This window comes from Dendropsophus ebraccatus, chromosome 2 (assembly GCF_027789765.1).
Source record: "Dendropsophus ebraccatus isolate aDenEbr1 chromosome 2, aDenEbr1.pat, whole genome shotgun sequence".
Classification (NCBI taxonomy): domain Eukaryota; kingdom Metazoa; phylum Chordata; class Amphibia; order Anura; family Hylidae; genus Dendropsophus; species Dendropsophus ebraccatus.
In genome coordinates, this window is record NC_091455.1 from 150,112,023 (window position 1) to 150,137,001 (window position 24,979).

Consider the following 24,979-nt stretch of genomic DNA (forward strand, 5'->3'; position numbering starts at 1 on the left):
AGGCTGTGTGTGTGTGTGTGGTGTGCGCTATGGCTGCAGCAAGCTGTGTGTGTGCTATTGCTGCAGCAGGCTGTGTGTGTGTGTGTGTTATGGCTGCAGCAGGCTGTGTGTGCTATAGCTGCAGCAGGCTGTGTGGGTGTGTGTATGCTATGGCTGCAGCAGGCTGTGTGTGTGTGCGTGCTATTGCTTGCCCCCACAGTGACCTTCTATATCACTGTGTGACCTTCTATATCACTGTGTGACCCCTCTCTATATCACTATGTGTGACCCCTCTCTATATCACTCTGTGTGACCCCCTGTATATCATTATGGCTGACCTCTATATTACAGGGATCTGGCATTGTTAGCAGTGTTTCGTGTATGGTGAATATTTAGTTAGAAACATAGAAGACTGTCAGCAGGAAAAGACCACCTGCTCTATCTAGTCTAGTTGTGAGTTGTTCAGGACATGGAGGCTGGGACTGGCTGCATCCACTGCACACACAGGAGAAGCTGCTTTATATATTTCCTTATTCCCTCAGAAGTCGAACCAGGATCATGTAGGACATTAGGGAGAAGCTGCTGAGCCAGTGTGATAAATAACTCCCCTGGTATATGACTGGCCATTTATGAAGGAGCAGGAGTCTGAGTCGGTCCTGATAAAATTCAGGAGTCGGAGTCGGAGTTGGAGTCGGAGTCGGAGCTGCGGCTTACCGACTCCACAGCCCTGCCAGTAACCACTGAGCTTACTATGGTTATGTCCCTGACAGACTAGTATAGATTATATTAAAAAGAAAGAAAAAAGTGTGGAAAAGGAGACTAGAACTTTCTGTAAAAACAAATTAACCTACTCACCAAAGGAACGATTTATAATAACACTGTACCAGTCTAGTAAAATTTCTCTACTTGACAAATTCTCTGCTGCAAATGCAGTCACACCCACAGTTATAAACGTATCTGCCAAGCAATTGAAACTCTCTGATTCATAGTTCAACCATCTCAAATCTCTCATCACACTACTATGTGCAGCATCTAATAAAACACAGAGCATGTATTATTTCAATAGAAACTGATACCAGTAATTCAGAAAATGTTTTATATGTGGTGTATATGGAGATCTTATTCCTACATGATCTCACAGAGTATTAAAATATCTTGGGTGTGTGATATTTTTTTTTTTACTCAGTCTATGTTTAGAATAACACCAGTTTCCAGACTATTAATGTGTGAATAATGGGTGTAAGCTGTAAAGAGGGTTGCTCAGGAATAAGGATTCAAATGTTGGCATGCATTGGGGTACATTGTTAAAAATTATCAGGGCATGCAGGCAAAACGGGAGGTAAGTATACGTCCTTCCGCAATCAGACAAACTGATCAGGACCCAAGGAAACACACTGCTCCTGTCAATGACAATTAAAGTGTTACTGTCGTTATAACTTTTAACCCCCTAGACGACCCTGGGCATACCCCCACGTCCAGGGCTGCCTAGGGGTGTTCAGAGCGGGGCCACGCTGCAGCAGCCGAAAACAATCGAGTGCCGATTTTATTGATCTATGAAGCATAACTATACTGCATAGATCTCAATGAGAGATCACTGTACTTATACTAGAAGTCCCCCAGGGAAAAAAAAAAAAGTGTTTTTTATTAATAAAAAGACCTCTCCCCTAATAAAAGTTTTAATCACCCCCCTTTTCCCATGTTATAAATAAAAATAAATAAACATGTTTGGTATCGCCGCGTGTGTAATCGCCCAAAATATTAATTTATCACATTCCTGATCTCGCACGGTAAGCGCCAAAAAAACCCAAAGTGCAAAATTGTGCATTTTTGGTCGCATCAAATCCAGAAAATTTTTAATAAAAAGCGATCAAAAAGTCGCATATGCGCAATCAAGGTACCGATTGAAAGTAAAGATCATGGTGCAAAAAATGACACCTCGCACAGCCCCAAAGACCAAAGGATAAAAGCGTTATAAGCATGGTAATAGAGAGATTTTAAGGAACATATATTTGTTAATGGTTTGAATTTTTTACAAGCCATCAAATAAAATAAAAGTTATGCATGTTACATATCGTTGCAATCGTAACGACTTGAGGAACATATAGAACAAGACATGTAAAATGGAGAGAAGAGTGCAGCTGCACCTCACACCTATGGCTGATACTAAAGCCGCTAAGCTACTTTAAAAACAAACACCAGGAATTTGGTATACAATTTGATCAAACCAATATGCCCCGTATACCACGTGCAGGTATCCTGGTTCACACGGGTCCCTACGCTAACTCTGTACCGTGTCAGTCAGCGACTGCCTCCCCCACAAGGCGTGCACATGCTGAGAAGTGAAGCCATGGAATGGCCCTGCAACCCCACTGTCACAGGACCAAACCCAAAATGCCCTACACAGACCCTGCCGGCACCGCCGGCGGAGAAGGCTGCCCCCAAATGACACAAGTATGAATATGGTATTACACTCACCACACTGCTGCAGACAGAATGGGAAAACATGGAGGTACTGATGTGTGAGCACAGGTGTGTCCTGCTAATTTGGGTCACGTGGGTCTTATGAAGGGGAGTGCCAACTGCTGAGAGAGGGAGAGTTACAAAATGTGAAGTGGAGAGAAGAGTGCAGCTGCACCTCACACCTATGGCTGATACTAAAGCCGCTAATTTGATCAAACCAATACGCCCCGTGTACCACGTGGACCCGTGTGAACCAGGATACCTGCACGTGGTACACAGGGCGTATTGGTTTGATCAAATTGTATACAAATTGTAGCTTAGCGGCTTTAGTATCAGCCATAGGTGTGAGGTGCAGCTGCACCCTTCTCTCCATTTCACATATAGAACAAAAAAACAAAAAAAGAGTAAAAACAAAAACCCTCCAAATAAAAAAAAAAGTGTTTTTTTTTTTTCAATTTCACCACACATTTAATTTTTTTCCTGCTCTCGCAGTGTACTTTATGAACAAATTCAGCCTGTCATTGCAAAGTACAATTAGTGGCGCAAAAAATAAGGGCTGATGTGGGTTTCTAGGTGAAAAAATGCAAGTGCTATGGCCTTTTAAGCACAAGGAGGAAAAAACGAAAACGCAAAAATTTTAATTGGCCCGGTCCTCTAAGGGTTAAATTCTAAATCAACAGTAAATGTGATATGAAGCAAGTTTGCAATTTACATTCATTTTTTTAAATTATCATAGAAAACACAGCACTTCCTGTGTTTAGTCTAAACACAGGAAGTCCCGAGTTTCCTAGGTCACCTGAGCGCTCACAGAGAAGGAAATCATGTGATTGATGGACACATTGAGCAGGGACACTCTGTATAGGCCAGTCATCTGTTTAGTCTTTTTTTTTTTTTCAGCCAGCACAAGACTAAAAAGCTGCCTTCAGGAGAATGGATGTGGATTTCAGATGTTTTAAAACATGATAACTAAAAAACCAAAATAAAAAAAATAAAATTACAATCTTGCTTAATTTTACATGCCTTGTTGATTTCCATTTTGAAAGTTATGACAGCGACATTACAGAGGGTACCAAGAGGGCTCACTCTGCCCTCCCATCTTCCTCCTCCCTATTTCTCTCTCCATGGACTTGTAATTTGATCACTGAACTAGCTACACATCTTAAAGGGGTTATCCAGCGCCTCAAAAACATGGTCACTTTCATTTAGAGACAGCACAGCTCTTGTCTCCAGTTCAGGGGTGGTTCACAATTAAGCTCCTTTCACTTAAATGGAACCAAGTTGCAAAACCTGTGTCACACAGCCTCCTCCCGCTGCCTCTGCCCAGAGGGGATCCACACTCCCCCCGGGCAGTTAACCCCATAGGCACCGCGGTCCGTGGGACCGCAGTGTCTATTGGGCAGCTGGAGGGAGATCCACTCCCTCCGACCCCCCTGGAGCCGCGCGAGCGATCGCGGTGTTACCATAGCAACCCAGACGCTACTTAATGCATCTGGGCTGCTATGGTATAAGACGATCAGGCCCCTGCACTGAGGCAGGGACCAGATCGTATGAATGAGCTGTCAGGTTCTGACAGCTCATTCATTCTATAATACATTAAAGCACTGATCATGTGCTGTAATGTATTATATATATATACACCTGTAAAAGTTAAAACACATACACAGACACACAAATATACACTTACATATATAAATAAATACACAAATAAATAAAATAAATTAATAAATTAAATAAATATAAATAAATAAATATACCCATTCCCCATTCCCCTTTATAAATAATCTCCTATAAATAAGATACACATATTTGGTATCGCCGCGTCCATAATAATCCTATTTAATAACCCATTACATTAATTATCCCGCCCGATTAACGCCACAAAAAATGAATAAAAAACTAATTACAATGCCAATTTTTTTGTTAATCCCACCCCCTAAAAAATATGGATAAAGCGTCACATGTACCCAAAAGGTGTACCACTAAAAACATCAGCTTATGCTGCAAAAAAAGCCCTCACATAACTCCATTGGCAAAAAAAATAAAAATATTACTGCTCTTACAATATGCATGACACAAACAGTTTTTATAGTATAAATGCCATAAACTATAACAAAAGCTATATAACATGGATATCACTGTAATCGTACCGACCTGAGGAATAACGATAACATGTCGTGTGTATCGTATAGTAAACAGCTTACAAAAAAAATGGTGAAAAACAGCTGCTAAATTGTGTTTTTTATTCATACCACCTCATAAATTTTTTTATAAAAAATGATTAGGGTGCCCCTCAAAATGGTACCTATGGAAACGTCAGCTCGTCTCACACAAATATTTTGCCACCTCAAGTCCTCTGTGACATGGTATAATGGCTAAAAAACGAATGCTAAACCACAGCCGTTGATCATGAACATTAATAACAGCCATGGTTTTGAAACAACGTCCGTTGTTTGTACATTTTATGAACATAGCTTAAACGTGTAAAAAGATCATCTGTAGACGGCCACACATCTCTTCAGTTTAGGGTGCCTTTATATAGAGAGATTTAACTGACAGGTTATTGAAGCCAAGGCAAGGAATGAATTTGAAAAGAGGAGGAAGCTCAGTCTTTCCTTTATGACCTGTTTATAGTCTCTGGCTTTGGCTTCAAAAATCTGTCAGATAATCTGTTGGTGTAATAGGGCCCTTAGTAAGACATATGCAGGCAATGACTGATTGAAGGAAAGGGCGGATAGTGCTGTTTTTGTAGCCCTGGCCATGAGGTAATAGAGCTGTTTAAAAGGCTCTGCAAGCGAGAGCTTATGAAAGTTTAGCAGGAAGGGGAGGGAAAATGTTTGATAATAGAAGTATTTTTGTCTGATAAGACATATTACAAAGGTTTTTTTTTATATTCACTTGCACTATTGATCTGTGCAAAGCTTGTTGAAATGACAGTGCCTATTTAAATTGAACTTTAGGATAGCTTGCTCTGGCAAAAGAGTGATGAACCCAAGTGCATTAACCACATGTGCAAACAAAGCCTTAAATACTGATTTGCATAACTGCTGTAAAAATAATCATTTGTTTTAGTACGTTTAGAGCCTGCTTGCACATACTTGCACTCTTCTAGTAAGCTGTGATACCAGCTTTGTTTGTCTCTTGCTCAAGAAGGAATGCCATTTAGATATGCACACAGTTTCAGAATCTGACAAGGTGCCAGGTGATTTTATATGCTCCACCGCATTCTCTAGGATATGTTATTGATCGAAAGCAGCTCCAGTTAGTGTCACTCGTCCCTAAAATAAAAGCATACTAATGCACCTTAAGGCTATGTTCACACTACATAAAAGTACAGGCGTTGTTGCCATCTGCAACAACGGCCGTACTTTGTACAGTGTGGAACACTTCCTATTCTTCTATGGGATCCCGGCTGGAGCGTATACACTTAGTGAATTCAGTGAATTGTGGCCGTAGAAAGCTCTGTCAGTTCACACAATGAAGCGACTGGCTCCAGCCGCTTGCTTCATTGTGTGCTATGAGAGTTCTGATGTGGCTGGGCGTTGATGCGCCTGCATCAGAGCACTGCGGCCAGAACGATCATCCAGCTGGTACTGCAGTACCGGCCGGGATGGTCTTTGCAGAGACCGGCCGTTCCGTGACCCAGCCAGGTCACGGAACGGCTGGTCTCTTACGCCATGTGAACATGGCCTAAAGGGAAAATGTCATCCATTTTGACCCTCCAAGGATCCATTCACACATACAGGATCTGTAGCAGATTTGATGGCTCAGATTTCAAGCTGCAGATTTTATGCTTTCTTCAGTCATTTAGTTGCATAAATATCTGCAGCCTAAAATCTGCGACATCAAATCTGCTGTAGATCTTGTGTGAATCGACCCTGAAGCTCTATATTTCCTAATCAATGTCTTAGAAAAACAGGCTTGATCAATTCCTGAACTGTATGCAAGTTACATTAAAAATGTCAGTCCTTCCATCTCATCAGGAGGCCTCCTATATAGGTGTGATTAACATCTCTGATGCCTCCTCTGTCATCAAGGCATCTGTCAAACCTAGAGGGGAAGGGTTGTTAGCAAGATCACAGGACACTTGGCGCCTATTCACACGTCAGTACATTTTTCCCTCTGCAAATCCGAGTCCGCTATTTATCATTATTTAACCCGCAAATTTCTATCTGTATTAAGGCCAGTTCGACTGGGTGAACATGTCAGACATTGGACGTTGTTTGACACGGCCATGTCAAACAACGGCAGATGTTCATTCCCAGTGAGAACACAGCCTTAATCCATAATGCATTTGTATTTTTTGCAAATTCTTTTTGCAAAAAGGAAAAAATGTGCTTAATAATCTAGTCACTGTTTGCAGATGGTGGATCCGTATTTTTGAGGGTCGCATCTGCAAAAATATGGATCCCACAGGGTTCTAATGGAGTGTCCATGGAGTCATTTCAGATCGCGATAGGGCCTGTCCTTTTTTTGCAGTACAGATCACAGCCCTGTACACAACTACGGATGTGTGAATAGGGCCATTAAAATAAATTGATCCTATTTTTTGTCTGCAATTGTGGACAGAATTGCGGATGTATGAATAGGGCCTCATCTGCACAAAAGAAGACACCTTGTAATTTAATTAGAATATGAAATTATTTCTAAGGTATGCATTATTACTGATGGCACACATACATATGTTTTATAGCCCTCATACACCTGACAACAGGCTCCCTTTTGTTATCATTTTAGTGTATATGTTGTGTTGCTGTGCACCATGGGGCCCTCCATGTTAGTAATGTTAGTTTTGTACATAATTACATATCAGATAATATTTGAAAGTCTGTACTGCGTCTATTCAGCTATTTTGCCAACTTTAAAAAAATAAAAAAAAGTGCAGTCCTTAACTTTCTCATTATCAGCTGCACACCCTCTACAAAGGGTGATGTGTGGTTGACAACAATGTTTTTTAAAAGATGTGGTTATGTGATGAACAAACGTCTTCTCCTTTGTCAGCTGACTGCTGGCACATTTACATAGGCCAATTATCGGGAAGGAGCTTTCCTATGAAAGCTTAATTAGCCTGTGTAAAAGAGCCTTTAACCCCTTAATACATATTCACATGTAGTTGCTGCATGTTAGGGCAACCCAATGTGCATGTACGTGGATGAGTTAAGATGTCGCAACAGTTTAACTTTGAGTGATGTCAGCAAGTGGTGACCACTCACCTCAGCTGGGGATGGCTGTAATTGGTCTGTCATTACAGACAGACCAATCACAATGAGAAAAGACAAAAAGGGACTGGCTTCTGACAGTTTTTCTGCCTCTGATCCCCTCTGTTGTGTGTGGTCAGACGGTCCAAGCTGAGAGAGAAGGACTGCACAGTACCCCGCCAGAATTTTTCCTTCTTGTCTTTTTTCAGAGAATATGAATGATAATGCAAAAACTTTTTTCCAACTCATGGTTAGTGGTTGGATGAAGCCATTTATTGTCAAACTACTGTGATTTCTCTTTTGAAATCATAATGACAACAAAAAACATCTAAATGACCCTGATTTAAAGTTCACATACCCTGGCACAAAAATTGACAAAAAGTTTGTCCACAACTGCCAGGAAAATAGTTCGGGATTCAAAGAAAAACCCAAAAATAACATCATCTAAAATACAGGACTCTCTGAAAACTAGCCATGTGACTGTTTCAAGATGCACAATAAGGAGGCACTTGAAGAAAAATGCATGGTTAAGTTGCCATAAGAAAGCGATTACTGAGAAATGCCACAAAGACAAGCACAGAGACAAGCCTCAAAACTTCTGAAACAAGGTAATTTGGAATCATGAGACAAATTCAAACTTTTTGGCCACAACCATAAACATTACATAAGGAGAGGTGTCAACAAGGTCTATGATAAAAGGAACACTATTCTCAGGCAGAGAGGCCACTAACAGGCCTCAGTCAAAAATAAAAAAAATTTTAAAAGTTTTTCACAAAGAAAGGGTTAATGTTTTGACCAAAATTTACCACTAACATCAAGTACAATGATGCAGGAAAAATTTGAAAAACAAGGCCTAGTCCTTAATGCCAAAAGTGTCTGTGAAGTAAAGCGGTTAATGTGTATGTGTCAGCTGTAATTCACTTTCCAAACTGCTGACAGTATTAGATAGCTGTTAGGTAGAGGGGGGGGGGGGATTCATTAAAGGACACCCCCGACACTAATGAAAAAAAACGAACTGAAGTTGCAGTTGGTGTCTTCATTTCTTTACTTCCATGGTTTGGGCTTTCCCATGATGCATTATGTCTCCTGTGATGTCTAACTGACTCTGTAGAACTGTTAGATGGCTTATAGCTTGCTCAGCCAATCAGAGCTGAGCAACCTGAGACATCTGACAAAGGGAGGCTGGACTAACAGGGCTTAGACCAGTTTACTTCTTGATTATGTCATTGTAACAAAATGGCTGCCACAGAAAAGCCTGGGGTCAACAGTCATTAGGTAAGAATGTTTACTTCACTTCCTGGTGGGGGGGGGGGGGGGGGTTGAGGGGGGAATAGGGGAGGGGGGCAGATAGGTGATTGAAGCATTATACAAAGGTTTATAACTTTGTAATGTGTTTCAATTACTAGGAAAAAGGTTTTCACTGGAGTATCCCTTTACGGTTGCGCCCCTGTTGTACGCCAAGGAGAATGTGCATCTCCTCTCTCCGCCTCACTGGAACAAGTGGGGCAGAGTGATGAATAAAATATTTGCAAAACATGTTTTTGCAAATAGATTTTTTCTCTTTTGGGCCCATTGTGTCACGTGATGATTGTCACCCATGGTACTTGCAAATTTTTTTTCATTACAAAATAAAAGGTTGGTTTTAGCTAGTTCAAGCCCAGATTCTCTTAGGGTACTATTACACGGCCCAATAGGGGCGTGATAATAACTAGAAACAAACTCTAAATGATCTGCTAGATCAGTGCTCGTTTACTGGGCCTATTACACGGCCCGATAATCGTTTAACAAGGGCTACATGGACATCATTACCGATGTCCTTGCAGCCCTTGCTTAAACTGCATACATTACCTATTCATGGTCCAGGGCTCCTCTTGTCGGCTTCTGCCTGGGTCCCGCACGCGGCAGTTTCAGGGCGGCCTGTCTTAGCTGACAGGCCGCTTAGCCAATCACTGGCCGTGGCGGTCCCGCCCAGTGATTGGCTGAGCGGCCTGTCAGCTAAGACAGGCCGTTCTGAGGCGCGGTGCTCGGGGCCCGGGAGAAGCAGAGCGCAGGAGGAGCCCTGGACCATGGATGCAAGTAATGTATGCACTTTGCAAATCGTCAGCCGCTGGCCGCGCACTGCTATTACAAGTAGCGATTCACAGTTGGTGCCCAACAATTATAGGTCCAAACCTATATCATGTCATGGGCTGATCGTTGTGTACACGGAAGGATAATCGACCGGATAGGGCCAATTCGTCCGATTATCGTTCCGTGTAATAGTACCTTTAGATACAGTATTTCTGTTTGTATATTGTAAACATCTACTTTTGTCTAGTGGTAATAAGGTTGAAGGATTTAATGCTGTTTGTAGTACTACTGTTTTCCCAAGTTTATTTGATATATTTACTGTTTATTAATTCTTTTGAAGTTGGCTGTATAGTAGTGATCTGTTAACTCGTTGGCAATTGCATTTATATTTTTTTGGTTTGGGTTTTTGTTATTATCAATAAATTATATTTGAGCTGCACTTAGCTGTAAGCAGTTTTAAAGTTTTAGGGTGCCTTCACACGTACCGTATCGCTGCGTATTTAATGCTGCTTATTTATCGCTGCGTTTTTATCGCTGCGTGTTTGGTGCGACTTTTACATGCGAGTTTTGATTTTCACATGATTTTCATGTGAAAATCAAAACTCGCATGTAAAAATCGCACCAAACACGCAGCGATACAAACGCAGCGTTAAATATGCAGCGATACGGTACGTGTGAAGCTACCCTTAAGCATAGCTGTAATTTGCGTTGGCAAGAATGATTTCACATCCTGTTGTGCTGGATGTACTCACATACTTTTACTTATACTATTGTAACGTCTTCTGTTGGAAACCTGCTAGGCAACATTTATGCGTGACACAAACCTAATGGAAGGGTTGGAAACTGTTTGAGTGTGGCATACAGCTTGGTAATTAAGAAATAAAAGCCATAAATAGAAAACTTTGTTTATGTAACCTACTTCATTGTCTGCCTCCTTATCACTTTCTCTATTGTCATGTGTGAAAAATGCTTTTTCGTCAGAGAGCACCTTTAAATACTAGTGGGTTTACCTTTTATAGGTTATAAGTTATAACTGCAAGGCAGGCTCAACATATATGTGATTTAATATTTGTGATTTAATGATACCACTTGAGCTCAGCAAACTTGGATACTTGTGACACCAGCCGATTCCGTTGCATAGAACGGCGCCGTGCACGAGAACCAGGCAACGGTCCGAAAAACGGACCACGGCACCGGCTTCCCCGTGAAGCGCCATTCGATCCGTGGGTTCAGCTTAAGGGTAGCTTCACACGTACCGTATCGCCGCTTTTTATACGCAAGAAAATCGCTGATCCGGCCCTGTGATTTTAGACGCAGAAAAATCGCATGAATTGACCTGCGTTTTATGTGCGTAATTTACGCTGCGTTTTTCATATATACATAATACGCAGGTCAATTTAGGCGACTTTTCTGCATCTAAAATCGCAGGGGCAGATCGGCGATTTTCTTGCCTTTTTCTTGTGTAAAATCAGTAGCGATACGGTACTTGTGAAGCTACCCTAAAGAGGATGTACCTGGTGGTAAATCCTGTTTAACCCCGTAACGACCGGACCAATTGTCACTTTTGTTTTTTCGTTTTTTCCTCCTAGCCTTCTAAGACCCATAACTTCACCTAACTTCCACCTACAGGGCCATCGAAGGGCTTGTTTTATTCAGGAGCAGGTGTACTTTGTAATGGCATCTTTCAATCTGCCATAAAATGAATGACAGAAGCCCCAAAATATCATTCATGGAGTGAACTTGGGTCAAAAAAATGTGATTCTGCAAATTTTGGGGGGCTTCCATGTTTACGTAATGCACTTTACGGTAAAACTGCCATTTTTCCTTTATTCTATAGGTCGGTCTGAACAGGTTTTTTAACATTTTACTCTTTTTATTAGCAGTAAAACTTTTTTTTTTTTTTTTGCAAATACCTATATTAAAAATGGCACTGTTGTAAATCCTATAACGCATTTATTTTTCCACCTACAAGGCTGGTTGGGGAGTCATTTTTTGCGCCATGATCTCTAGGTTTTATTAATATCATATTGGTGTAAGAGAAATTTTTTGATTGCTTTTTATTTTTATTTTTTCTGATATATAATTTAATGAAATCAGCAATCTTGGTGTGTTTTTTTTTCCGTTTACGCCGTTCACCGTCCGGAAACAATAATGTTATATTTTAATAGATCAGACAATTCTGCACACTATGATAATATGTTTATTTATTTTTAATATTTTATTTTTATAATGGGCAAGGGGGTATTTTAAGCTTTCATTGGGAGGGGGGTTTATAAGGGATTTTTTAATCCTTTAACAAAACTTTTTTTTTATTACACTTTTTTCCACTGTAAAATATGCAATCATTAGATTGCATGTACTGATCTATGCTATGCCATAGCATATCATAGATCAGTGTTATCGGCGATCTATGTATAAAGCCTGCCTGAGATCAGACTCTATGCACAGATCGCCGAACCAACAGGATGGAGGTAAGAGGCTTACCCCTGCCCGTCGGGTCCCGATCACTCAGTGACAGATGTTCTTGTTCTGTCACTGAGTAGCTTAAGGGGTTAATGAGATGCAGCTGCCTCTCATTACCTCCGGCCCCGGATGCTCCTGTCATTTTTACTTAAACGCCACGGTCGCTGCGCGATCGCACCTTTTAAGGGGTTAATGGCAGTCCTCGCCTCGTGAGCCTGCTCCATAGCCCGGAACCCCAGCAGGGCGTACATTTACGCCATCCTGCGTTACGGCCCAGGTAGCGCCCATGGTCGTTAAGGGGTTAAACAGCCGTCTGCTCCTGCCTCTTTCTGGGGAACACCCTGTAAAAAAGGGGATTTCCATCATATTTATGGGAATTCCCTGCTGCCGGACCACCTTTTTCTCTGTTGCATGGAACAGATAACTGGGATTCCTGTCTTTACAGTAAGTGGTGCAGGATGCTTTGTACCTGACCCATGGAGTGTAAAAACTAATTAATGAGATTTACATTGTTCCCTATGGGAACTTACAGCTCGGTTCTTGAACTGCTCAGTTCTGAAACAGCCTGCACATGAACAGAGGTACTGTAATTGGACATTATATGATGTCTCTTTATTGTGCTTTCTGGCAGTGCAGTGAGTTTTATATATCAGGTGACTAAATGTGATACATGCATCTGCTTATATCTGACACAGAAATCCCTGAGCGCTACTCACTCAACTTTGCTATTTATTAACTTCTGTTTATTTTAATGTAGATTTTACTGCATGTTTCAGTCACCCGACCACACCAATGTGACTCTCATATTGTGTGATTGATATCATGAAAATGATGTCTGTTGAAATCCTTTTTCATATGATTAGGACATAGAAGGTTTTATACACAATAATAATACCAGGTCAGAGGCAAGTGTTGCCCTCTTTATACCCAATCTTAGGGCCTGTACACAACCAACTTACATACTAACATGTCCATAACATTTTGTGTTGTCAGACAGAGAGGCGAAAAGAATGTCACTTTGCCCTTCTTATCATTCATATCATTCATATACCTCTGTATGCTACAAAAATAAAGGTATACAATAGTACAGTGGACTATGTTTTCCAATCCCTTTAGAATTCAGTGGACAAATGTCACCTAAATTATCCTATTAATAGATTTCATGGAAATACTCTGGCCTATGATGTTGTCTCTTTAATGGATATTTTATAAAAAACGATAGAAAAGTAAATGTCTTATATTTTGAACGGATACCATATAGAAGATGGATATGTTAAATAGATGCCGCACTGATGTCACCTATTATAGCTGGGTTCACACACTGTATACTTCAGGCAGTATTTGGTCCTCAAGTCAGGTCCTCATAGCAACCAAAACCAGGAGTGGATTGAAAACACAGAAAGGCTCTGTTCACACAATGTTGAAATTGAGTGGATGGCCGTCATATAACGGTAAATAATTGCCATTATTTCAATATAACAGCTGCTGTTTTAAAATAACAGCAAAAATTTGCCATTAAATGACGGCCATCCACTCAATTACAACATTATGTAAACATAGCCTTTCTGTGTTTTCAATCCACTCCTGGTTTTGGTTGCTATACAGCCTCACAAATACAGCCTCAAATATACATAGTGTGAACCCAGCATAGACCGTAATAGCATCTGTTCAATTGATGTGTCATGAAAAATCTCCCAATGTATCTGGTAAACAGCTGCCATATTAACCTATGGGTGATGGATGTCTCTGTTAAGCATCCATCACAGCCTCTTGTACATGTTGGGAGGTTTTCCTGTCATACTACCAGAGTCAGTAGCTCAGAATGGCTATCCAGGCCTCAGTATCCTTTAGTAGCTGTTGAGAAACTGTGGGCTGGAAAACTTTCTGTACTGTAATGCAATTATAATAATTGAAATTAAACAAATTACTCATCGGGTGTTATGTAAGAGTTTTGCTACCGCCCGAGGATGAGGAGGACTACAGGAACATCATTTAAAAGTCAACATTAATGAGTAACTATCTGACACAGGCGCTCAGAGGACTTTGACTTTCCGAACACAACAGACTGCTGAAATGTCATGTGTTGTACGGTGGCAGCCTGCACAGGACTATGTCTATTCAGATTCTGCCATGCCTGGATTATCAGGAGCCAAGAAACTTTCTTTATCACTGGGAGATTTGACTGAGGGAACAAAGAGGACACGAGACATAGGGGTTACTCTAGGAACTTATATTATCACTACCAGGTATTGTATATATTGTATGTGTTTCATTACATTAGCTGAACAATGGCCTATTGTACTAAAGCATCTTAATGCTTAATGTTCTAAACTTAAATGTATTATTGGTGTATGTATGAAAACTTGTTGTTTAACAATGAACAGTGTTTGCTGAAGAAGTTTATTTATTTAACTTTATTATATCTAATATATGGCTTTGTTCACATGTATTTGTCAGTAATTTGATCAGCCTTTTAAACCAAAACCAGGAGTGGATTGAAAACACAGAAAGGTTATGTTCACACACTATTAACACTTAGGGAATGGCTGTCATTTAAGTGCAAATAATTGCCATTATTTTAAAACAACGGCCATTATTTGCTGTTAAATGACGGCCATCCACTAAGTTTCAATAGAGTGTGAACATAGACTTTCTGTGTTTTCAATCCACTCTTGGGTGTGGTTGAAAAATACAGACCAAAATACTGAGTAAAAATACTGTGTGTGAACTTAGCCAAAAGGTGCAGATGTTCCCTTTTGATTCCAAACCTGGTGTTGGCTTAAAATGCTGATCAAAATACTCACCACAATAGTTGTGAACATTTAACAGGTAAAATAAAATAGTAACATGTGTATTGGAAAAAAAGCTGTGTTTGGAGGCACCCTTTATAGACCTTTATTTTTTTACAATAAACTTGGTGAATGTGTGATACTTTCTATTTCCAAATGGTAATTCTAAGTATTGCAGACTGCAAATGAGCAATGACTTAATGAGAGAGAATCAGCTACAGAGGAGGGAGTATCCTACCTCCAATGATAAAGCAGCAATTGTGCATGTTATATATATATAACCAGAGAGGATGGATGATGCAGCTTTACTACTCTCTCTGCCTATGTCACCAGTGCATGTTGATAGGCTGTAAATTCACCAAATAATTGTGTTCTGTTGCATTTATGGAATTTTATGGGGGAAATCATGTATTTCAGTCTGTCATCAGCATGACTATATTTACATTTACTACATATGAAAGATGCTCTACAAATTTAAACCAGAGGTTGATCTAGTGGTACAGACAAGTAAAAGTCCTTCCTTTATATTACCTATTACCCCCCCCCCCTCCACCCTCAAAATAGATTCATTTGTCACCAAAATGTCTTCAGGGTTGGATGGGATCAAAATTGGTGTCATAGTAGATTAGTAGATTCTAGTAGTTGGTTGGTAAATCCAATAAGACCAAAATTAACCCCTTGATGACCAAATCAATGTGTGCCTTACTGTCCCAAAAATTTCTTAATTTACTGTATCATTCTAAGAGTTATAACTTGCTATATAGCTTGCTTTTGTGGCACATGTGGGACATGTTTTACTTTTTAATGGAGCCATTTGGGGGTTTATTTTATTTACTGATATAATTTTATATAATTATGGGTCTAAAGTAATGCATTATGTGAAATTTAATGTATTTAAAATGTACAAATATTACTGAAACGGTACTGTATAGGAGATATAGACTTACTAATCCCCTACAGTATGTACCTGCATTGTTCTGATAACTTTTTTCCATTGGTAACAACCAACTAAAGTGGGCCAGGCATGCTTAGTTCAACTGCAATATCTAGGAAGTACTGGCAGTAGGTCTCCAACTTGTGTGAAAGTGTGTGCATTGTTGCATAGAACAACAGGGTCACAATTCAGAGAGGAAACCAAGAAATGATTAAAAAAAAACTTTGCATGGCTATGTTTACACATAGTATTTCTGTTGGTCTTTTGGTCAGTTTTTTTTCCAACCAAAATCGGGAGTGGTTATGATCGAAATATTAGCCCAGTTTTTGTGTTTTTAACCCAGTCATGGTATTGGTAAAAAAAGGAATGTAAGTTACCTTACTATAAACAGTACGTGTACCCTGTAAGTTATCATAAGAGGCTTAATCTGATATTATGTTATCACTTGATGAGATGGGAAAACCCCTGCAATACTGCAATATCTAGGAAGTACTGGCAGTAGGTCTCCAACTTGTGGGAAAGTGTGTGCATCGTTGCATAGAACAACAGGGTCACAATTCAGAGAGGAAACCAAGAAATGATTAAAAAAAACTTTGCATGGCTATGTTTACACATAGTATTTCTGTCGGTCTTTTGGTCAGTTTTTTTTTCAACCAAAATCGGGAGTGGTTATGATCGAAATATTAGCCCAGTTTTTGTGTTTTTAACCCAGTCATGGTATTGGTAAAAAAAGGAATGTAAGTTACCTTACTATAAACAGTACGTGTACCGGTACGTGGTACACATCTGATTTTGCCGACTTTGCTTCATGACACAACACCCTGTAACTCCTTAAGGACCCATGACGTACCCATATTCTGAATGGTCCCTAAGGGGGTACAGTAAGGGGTGAGCTGCTGATAGCCGTTTAATTAACCATTTAAATGCTGCTATCAAAACAGACAGCAGCATTTAAATGTTGTTGAAACAGCATCCATGGTGGTCTAGTGGCCAGATTGCATCCAACCCCACTTTCATACTTGCCGGTCTTTGCGATGTAATGATGCTGATCTCGGCTCGGCAATCCTTTTTTTTATAGGCTTCAGCAGCCATTAGTAATTGAGTACGGATTGCAGAGATCAATGCTTGATCTCTATGAGGAATCAGTGCAGTGCATAGAAGTCCCCTTGGGGGACTACAGATTTTCTCATTTTTTAAATAAATAAATAAATAAATAAATAAAAATCTTTTTGCTAATGGCGTAAGTGCAAAAGATTGCCAATGTGCAAAAAGATCTTTGGTCACATCAAATCTAGAAAAATAGGAATAAAAAGTAATAAAAGTTGCATATATGCAAGCAAGCTAAATTACGCCTCAAATAGCCCCATAGACCAAAAAATAAAAGTGTTATCATGGTCAGAAAAGAGCAATTTTACAAACATAAAATTTTTTAAAAGCAGTCAAATATTAAAAGTTTTATAAGTTGCCTATCATTGTAATCGTACTGACTTGAAGAACTTACATAACATGTCAGTTTTACCATTGGGCAAATATAGTGTACACATCAAACCCGCCTAAATGAAAAAAAAAATATAGATTTATTTTTTTTTAAGTTTCACAGTGTTTGTTTTACTAGTTTAGTGGTTGGTGACCAGTCCTCTTCAAGGCAAAGGCCCTAGTCAGATTAATTATGTTGGCAGCAAGGCCATCTGTGACCCTTTTTCCCATAGTGATGTGTTGCGGCCATGGAACTGCAATTGGCAGATGACCAAATGTTACTTTCTAGCCTTATTCTAATGCATCCAAAATGCTTGTTATCCTTGAAAGTCTCCCAAAGTGTATATATATATATATATATATATATATATATATATATATATATATTCATATTTATTATTTCATTACCAAAGTTCATTCACATTCTATCCTGTTATGAGGATTAATTTATTAACATTTAATTTGCTAGCTGAGAACTCTTTCTTTCCGATTAGTATGTATTACATAAGCAGCAGAAAGTAGTGCTATTAGATTCCATTTCCAGTTCTGTGTAGAACTTCCATGAACATTATGTACATTACAGCCTAGAACTGACACATAAGAAGATAATGTTTGGTATTTGCATAATGTCTTCTTTTTTTGTAGTTCCTTAATGTGCAAATTACAGGGAGACTTAATTACATTATTACATGGTGTGTATAGTTCTAATACTATTCTAAATCATTAAGTTTTGCTTTCCAAATCAGATACACTTAAAAACGAGTCAATATGCTTGCTAATAACCTTTGGTAATTGATATTACTGCCCTCCCTAAATATAGGTTTTTTATCAATTTGGTAACCTTATGTTCAGCTATTTCTAAGTGTTTTTACAGATATTTATTTTTTTTAAACATACTGTAGGTCATGTGGTTTGTCAGCAACTTTCTAGATTCAACATATACAGCAAAGTATTGTAATATATCCAATGTATACCCTATATATCCAATGTATACAAGTCAGAAAAAGTCAGATTACCCATTCAGGAATGTTTTTGTCTCAGCCAGTATGGCTTCTGTATTTAGGGTCCATTTGCCCTTGATACATAGTTGGTCAGAAGGGGCAGAAAAGAAGAGTTCAAATATCTTCAGTACCAATGTCGGTCTCATATTAGGAAGGAAAAAAGCAGAGACAATACTGTTATACTGTAATGGATGTAGTAGCATAAAGGCAATTTAAGGTGGATTCACACCTTTTGGCCCCTTGGTCTTTGTAGATATCACCCCAGAATCAGGGAACAGTAATGTCCAGATAGGGTTACCAAAGTGCTGGGATCAGATGTCAAGATACTCCCAAAGGCAGGGGCCTGCTGTCAAACTAGAATAAGGGAAAAAACAGATCAACTATTCAAGTGTTGCCCAGGAAGAAGCTTCTTTCAGTCAGCAATATGGTAATATAATAAAAATGGTTTATTCTGTAAAAAAAACATACAGTGGAATAACACATTTTGGATTGTGTCCTCCCTTGCTCATATCCAGTATGTGTTTGGGAAGTATTAGCACATTTAAATACACTGAGATACTTAAAAATGTGGGCATGTCTGGTGCCAATTTTCATATCAGCACATGTCATACTTTTTGTTGTGCTAGAAAGCAGTGATGTGATCCCTTTTTTCTTAGTCAGTAGAGGTCCCAAAAGTCAGCCCTGTAAGTTATCATAAGAGGCTTAATCTGATATTATGTTATCACTTGATGAGATGGGAAAACCCCTTTAAAGTGTCACTTTTTTGCAGAAATCAATTGTACAGGCGATTTTAAGAAACTTTGTAATTGGGTTTATTAGCCAAAAAATGAAAAAGCAGTTTGAAGCTCTCCCCCCTGTCTAGGTGGAGGGAGATGAGGCACCAAAACAGGACAACAAAGAGTTAAAGAGGACCTGTCACCCCCCGTGCCGGGGTGACAGGCTCCCGACCCCCCGTTAGAGCCCCCTATACTCACGTGATCCGGCCGGGTCCCGCTTCCTGAGCGCCCGATATGAGCGCCTGAGTCCGATGCCCATAGAGAATGACGGAGCATCGGACTCCCCATTCATTCTCTATGAGCGTCTGACTCTGCTGTCAGCGCGCGCGTCGGGCTTCGGGCGCTGATATCTTCGTGACCCGACCGTCTCAGGAAGCGGGACCCGGCGGGATCATGTGAGTATAGGGGGGTTTTAACGGGGGGGGGGGGGGGGCGGGAGCCTGTCACCCCGGCACGGGAAGTTACAGGTCTCCTTTAACCCATAGCTGCACCAGGACGTTATTGAACGTCCTCGTGCCGCTATGGGAGTTCAGAGGGGGGTCGCGCGGCGACCACCCTCTGAACTGCCGCGATCCCGGGTGCCGCGAGTAGCCCGGGCTCGCGGCTATTAGCGGGCATGGTCCGATCGCCTTGCCCGCTAATTAAGTACTTAGAAGCAGCTGTCAAAGTTGACAGCTGCTTCTAAATACTTGCTGTTATACATGCCTGGTGGTCTAGTGGGGGGATCGCCCCCCTGCGGCGCGATTGCGGGGGGGCGATCCCCGCATCCATCCCGGGCCGGGGTCTGCTCCGTAATGGCGCTGATCCCGGCTCGGCATTCTATTGCTTTTGGCTGCAGCAGCCAAAAGTAATAGAACACCGATCTCATGGATTCATGCAGTATAACTATACTGCATGGATCTCTATGAGAGATCAGAGTGCATATACTAGAAGTCCCCCAGGGGGGCTTCTAGTATATGTGTAAAGTAAAAGAAAAATGTATTTTTAATAACACAAAATCCCCTCCCCTAATAAAAGTCTGAATCACCCCCCTTTCCCCATTTTATAAATAAAAATAAATAAATAAATTAATAAACAAACATGTTTGCTATCGCCGCGTGCGTAATCGCCTGAACTATTAATTAATCACATTCCTGATCTCACACGGTAAACGGCGTCAGCACAAAAAAATCCCAAAGTGCAAAATTGCGCATTTTTGGTCGCATCAAATCCAGAATAATTGTAATAAAAAGCGATCAAAAAGTCATATATGCGCAATCAAGGTACCGATAGAAAGATCATATCATGGCGCAAAAAATGACACCTCACACAGACCCATAGACCAAAGGATAAAAGCGCTATAACCCTGGGAATGGAGCGATTTTAAGGAACATATATTTTCTTTAAAAGGTTTTAATTTTTTACAAGCCATCAAATCAAATAAAAGTTATACATGTTACATATCGTTGTAATCGTAACAACTTAAGGAACATATATAATGAGTCAGTTTTACCCCAGGGCGAACATAGTAAAAACAACCACCCCCCAAATTAAAAAAAAACATTTTTTTTTTCAATTTCACCACACATATAATTTTTTTCTGGTTTCCCGGCACATTTTAGGCAAAAATTACATCTGCCTTAGCAAAGTACAATTAGTTGCGCAAAAAATAAGGGCTCATTTGGGTCTCTAGGTGGAAAAATGCAGGCGCTATGGCCTTATATACACGAGGAGGGAAAAACGAAAACGCAAAAATGAAAACTGGCTGTGTCCCCTAAGGGTTAATTTACAGCTACATCACCAGGCTTTCTCCTCTGATTTCAGCACTGACCTCTCAATAGGGGCTTTAAGCGCCTCCCTGTTGTGTAATCCTTTGTTCTCTGCTGCTGACTAATCTCCCCCCTCCCCTCTCCACAGCACAGACAGTTATTTTTTGTGCATTTTCTAAAAATTATTAAACACATTGGCATTTAATTATTGAGTGCAAACAGATGTTGACAGTATAAAATGTGTTCACTTTTTGTTTTTTCACTTGTCTTCCAGTAAGAAAATGAAAGCCCGTGCTCCTCCTCCGCCAATGCAGTCTACTTCCAAACCACGAATGGAGCACATGTCATCTACTGAATCTGAGGGGACGGCAAACCAAAACTCAGAAGAGTCTAAAGAAAATCTGCTCCATAGAAGGGTGGATCTCACAGTATGTTTACCAGATGGGCAGGAAAAAACTGTCACTGTTGATGGCAGGTAAGCAAATTGAGTTTGTTGAATTTAAGCACACTGCTGAAAGTTGTGTAAGACTTCTGCACATCTGTTCAGAGTCTTTGCTGCAAAACTTGACATCGATTAACACCACAACAGAACTTTGTGAACCTCATCAGTGGGGTAGCAACGGTATCTGTCTTAAAAGGGAGCCAACAGTTTATTGGACTTTCCATTCTATGGGTATGTTCAGACTGAGGAATCCGCGCGGAGAAGTTCCAGCGGATTCCAACGCTTGTCCCCACTCATGAACGCACGCATCTGCACCTGTGCCATAGATTCCATTCTTTGCACAAGCGGTGATTGGTGCTTCAAATGGGAAAAACCCAAAGGGTCCATTTAAACTTTCAGAATCTGCTGCAGGTTTAATGCTTAGGGTATAAACCCACACACCGTATACACAGCGTATTTACTGCTGCGATACGCAGCAAATTCGCAGCAAATACGCAGCAGATTAGATCTAAATAACTGAACACAGCATCAAATCTTTACCATGAAACTGCTGCGTATTTGCTGCGTATACGGTGTGTGGGTTTGTACCCTTAAGATATTAATACAAGACATTTGATATCAAGAAATTTCCAGACATCAACAGAATCATCTGGCACAAACCATGCAAAAATAGTCTAGTGCAGTATGCTCTCATCTCTAAGTACTATTGCTTCCTTTGGCCAATATACAGTATGTCTATGATCCTCCAACTACAACTCTTAACGTGTCCTGACAGCTTCAGACTGTAAGTGCATTCTAGGAGTTGTCATTTTGAACAGAACAAATGGACACCCGCATTGAAAACTGCTGGCACTGTAAAAAGATATATTGACAGGTCTTTAGGCCAGAAAAGGTGGCATCCCATCAGGAACCCTCTAAACAGCCATTGGTCCACCTTTTTTATATTGTCTCATTACAGTTTATTAAAAGGGTTGACCTTTAATTTCTTTGGAAACCATACTTCCAAGCATACCGTGAGAATGCATGTTACAGCTTGCCTGGACTACAGAAGAGACAAAGATCGCATGTTCTTTGTCTCAGAAGGGAGGGGGAGGAAAGAGGGGTGGAGACAGATTGGACCAGGCAGTAAGGATATTTAGCAGCTTCAGGAGTCAGCACATGATACAGGCAAACAGCCCAATTCATGAAATAGAACCTATTACTCACAAGCTTAGATTATGGGTGGGGATTGAACAGGTTTAACTCTTTCCTAACTGACACTGGAGTACCTATATAAGGTCTGAATGGTCTGTAAAATATGTTGCTAGCAAGTTTACTACACTATTCTATAGAAGCTATTAAATTCTAGTTATGCATACTTTTCCACCTTGTTCCATTCAGACTTATAAACACATGGTAATCTAGGATACAACAGATAAGGAGTTACCTCACTAGCTGCTCATGCAATCTAGAGCATGGGTGCCACAGTAACACACCTTGTTTCCTAAATTTAAGTAACGCCTTCCATGTGCAGACACAATGTACATTCACTTATCAGACTGCCGTGTACAATGTGTGTTGTCTGTTATGTAAAACCTAAGCCTAGTTTGGTAGCTCAGGCAGGAAAATATCAGTTTTCTGTGTATAATTATTAGTTAGCTGGAAGCTGACATAAAACCTATATGCATGGCTTTTCAGCCAGGATATAGTTAGGGCTAGGAATTATAACATGTGTAAATGTTTTAGGAAGTTGCCATTTTAGATATATTATCTAGATATGTCATATAAATATTATTATATTAAATATGGCTTATACCCATGTTTCGAGTGTTGAAAAGTTAAAGTGTAATAAATACGTCAGGCTTTAAGGGGAACTCCAGGTAGAGGTTAAAAAAAATGAAACTTCTGCAGAAGCATATAACATTACTTACCTGTCTATCCCAGTTTTGAAACTACAAAAAATCCATTTGTTTTGGGGTGTTTTGTTCTGTATTATGTTTCTGTACTTCCTGGTTAAGCAGTTCCCAGAATGCAGTACTGGTTCCAGAATGCAATGCTTTCCCTCAGCTGTTCATCACAGTCCTGCACCCTGCCCATTCCCTGCCCAAATCTGTTGCAGAACATCTAGGCTGTGATCACACATTGCAGTTTCATTGTGTTACTGAATTATTTGCAGTACTTTATCATTTAACTGTTGTCCCTCCCACACAGCACTCAGTTACTACCTGTAACACCAAACAGCGCTGTATTCTCTACCTGTAACACCACACAACACTCAGTTACTACCTGTAACACCACACAGCACACTGTATTCTCTACCTGTAACACCACACAGTGCTGTATTCTCTACCTGTAACACCACACAGCACGCTGTATTCTCTACCTGTACCACCACACAGCACGCTGTATTCTCTACCTGTAACACCTGACAGCACACTGTATTCTCTTCCTGTAACACCATACAGCACACTGTATTCTCTACCTGTACCACCACACAGCACACTGTTTTCTCTACCTGTAACACCACACAGCACGCTGTATTCTCTACCTGTAACACCACACAGCACACTGTATTCTCTACCTGTAACACCACACAGCACACTGTATTCTTTACCTGTAACACCACACAGCACACTGTATTCTTTACCTGTAACACCACACAGCATGCTGTATTCTCTACCTGTAACACCACACAGCACGCTGTATTCTCTACCTGTAACTCCACACAGCACACTGTATTCTCTACCTGTAACACCACACAGCACACTGTATTCTCTACCTGTAACACCACACAGTGCTGTATTCTCTACCTGTAACACCACACAGCATGCTGTATTCTCTCCCTGTAACGCTGATATTGGAATAAAGTAAGCACATGTGATCAAGCATCTTTTATCTTTGAAGTTGAGCCCCACAATAAGGACTTTATCTTACATGGGATACACTGTTTATGCCTTGTTTTTTCTCCAGGTGGGATTGGCAGTGGCAGCTCTGATCCTCTCTGCCGTTTAGCATCATTTACTTGTGTTACTGCATAATTTCTGTGAATGCGCTGCAGTACTGCAATGAAACTCCAACATGTGTGAACATAGCCCTAAATTTACTGCACACTTCTGCACAATTAGAGAAATTAGTGCAATACCTGCTTCTGGCTGGTCAGAGATGGTGAATCACTCAGGGGATTGGGGGATCCAGCCAAGCCTCCTGTGACTTCACGCCCTGCCCCCTATCTGCATCATCAGCCTGTCCTCAGGAAACACCCACAATGTGAGACAGAGGCATGGAAGATTTGTCTTCTAAGGTGGGAGAGCAGTGGGAGCAGGAGACAATGTGAATTGGCACAGAGGCCATTTTTCTTCACTTCCTGGATCTCAAACAGCTATGAGTGTGGCAGGACCATACAGATATGGTAATTCATTGTATAGACACATCTATATAACTTTTAATGTACTTTTAATAGAAAACAAATTTTCCTTATGTGGAGGTTTCCTTTAAGAGAAGCCTTTTGTTCGGGGATTGATGCATTCAGTTAAAATAAATTCAGATTTGTGCTGCATTTTTGCTGTCCTTTTAACATATGTGTTTAAAGGAAAGAAAAAAAACGAATAGTAAAAACTGATGCTACTGTATGCCATATTGCAGGACCCGTTTGCCATTGACTTGCATT

General features: G+C 40.3%; 1 protein-coding gene across 7 annotated transcripts in view; it reads left to right on the forward strand.

Annotated features, from left to right (window-relative positions):
* Positions 1-24,979, forward strand: part of COBL (cordon-bleu WH2 repeat protein) — a 342,443-nt gene that overhangs the window by 104,175 nt on the left and 213,289 nt on the right. For 6 of the 7 annotated variants that reach the window (XM_069958510.1, XM_069958512.1, XM_069958513.1 and 3 more), the window contains exons 1-2: positions 14,207-14,413; positions 21,166-21,366. In XM_069958510.1, coding sequence (XP_069814611.1) covers positions 14,241-14,413; positions 21,166-21,366 — 374 coding nt within the window. In that variant the 5' untranslated portion in view covers positions 14,207-14,240. Of the gene's footprint in view, positions 1-14,206; positions 14,414-21,165; positions 21,367-24,979 lie in introns of those variants that run through there. The other variant, XM_069958515.1, reaches the window with a different exon arrangement.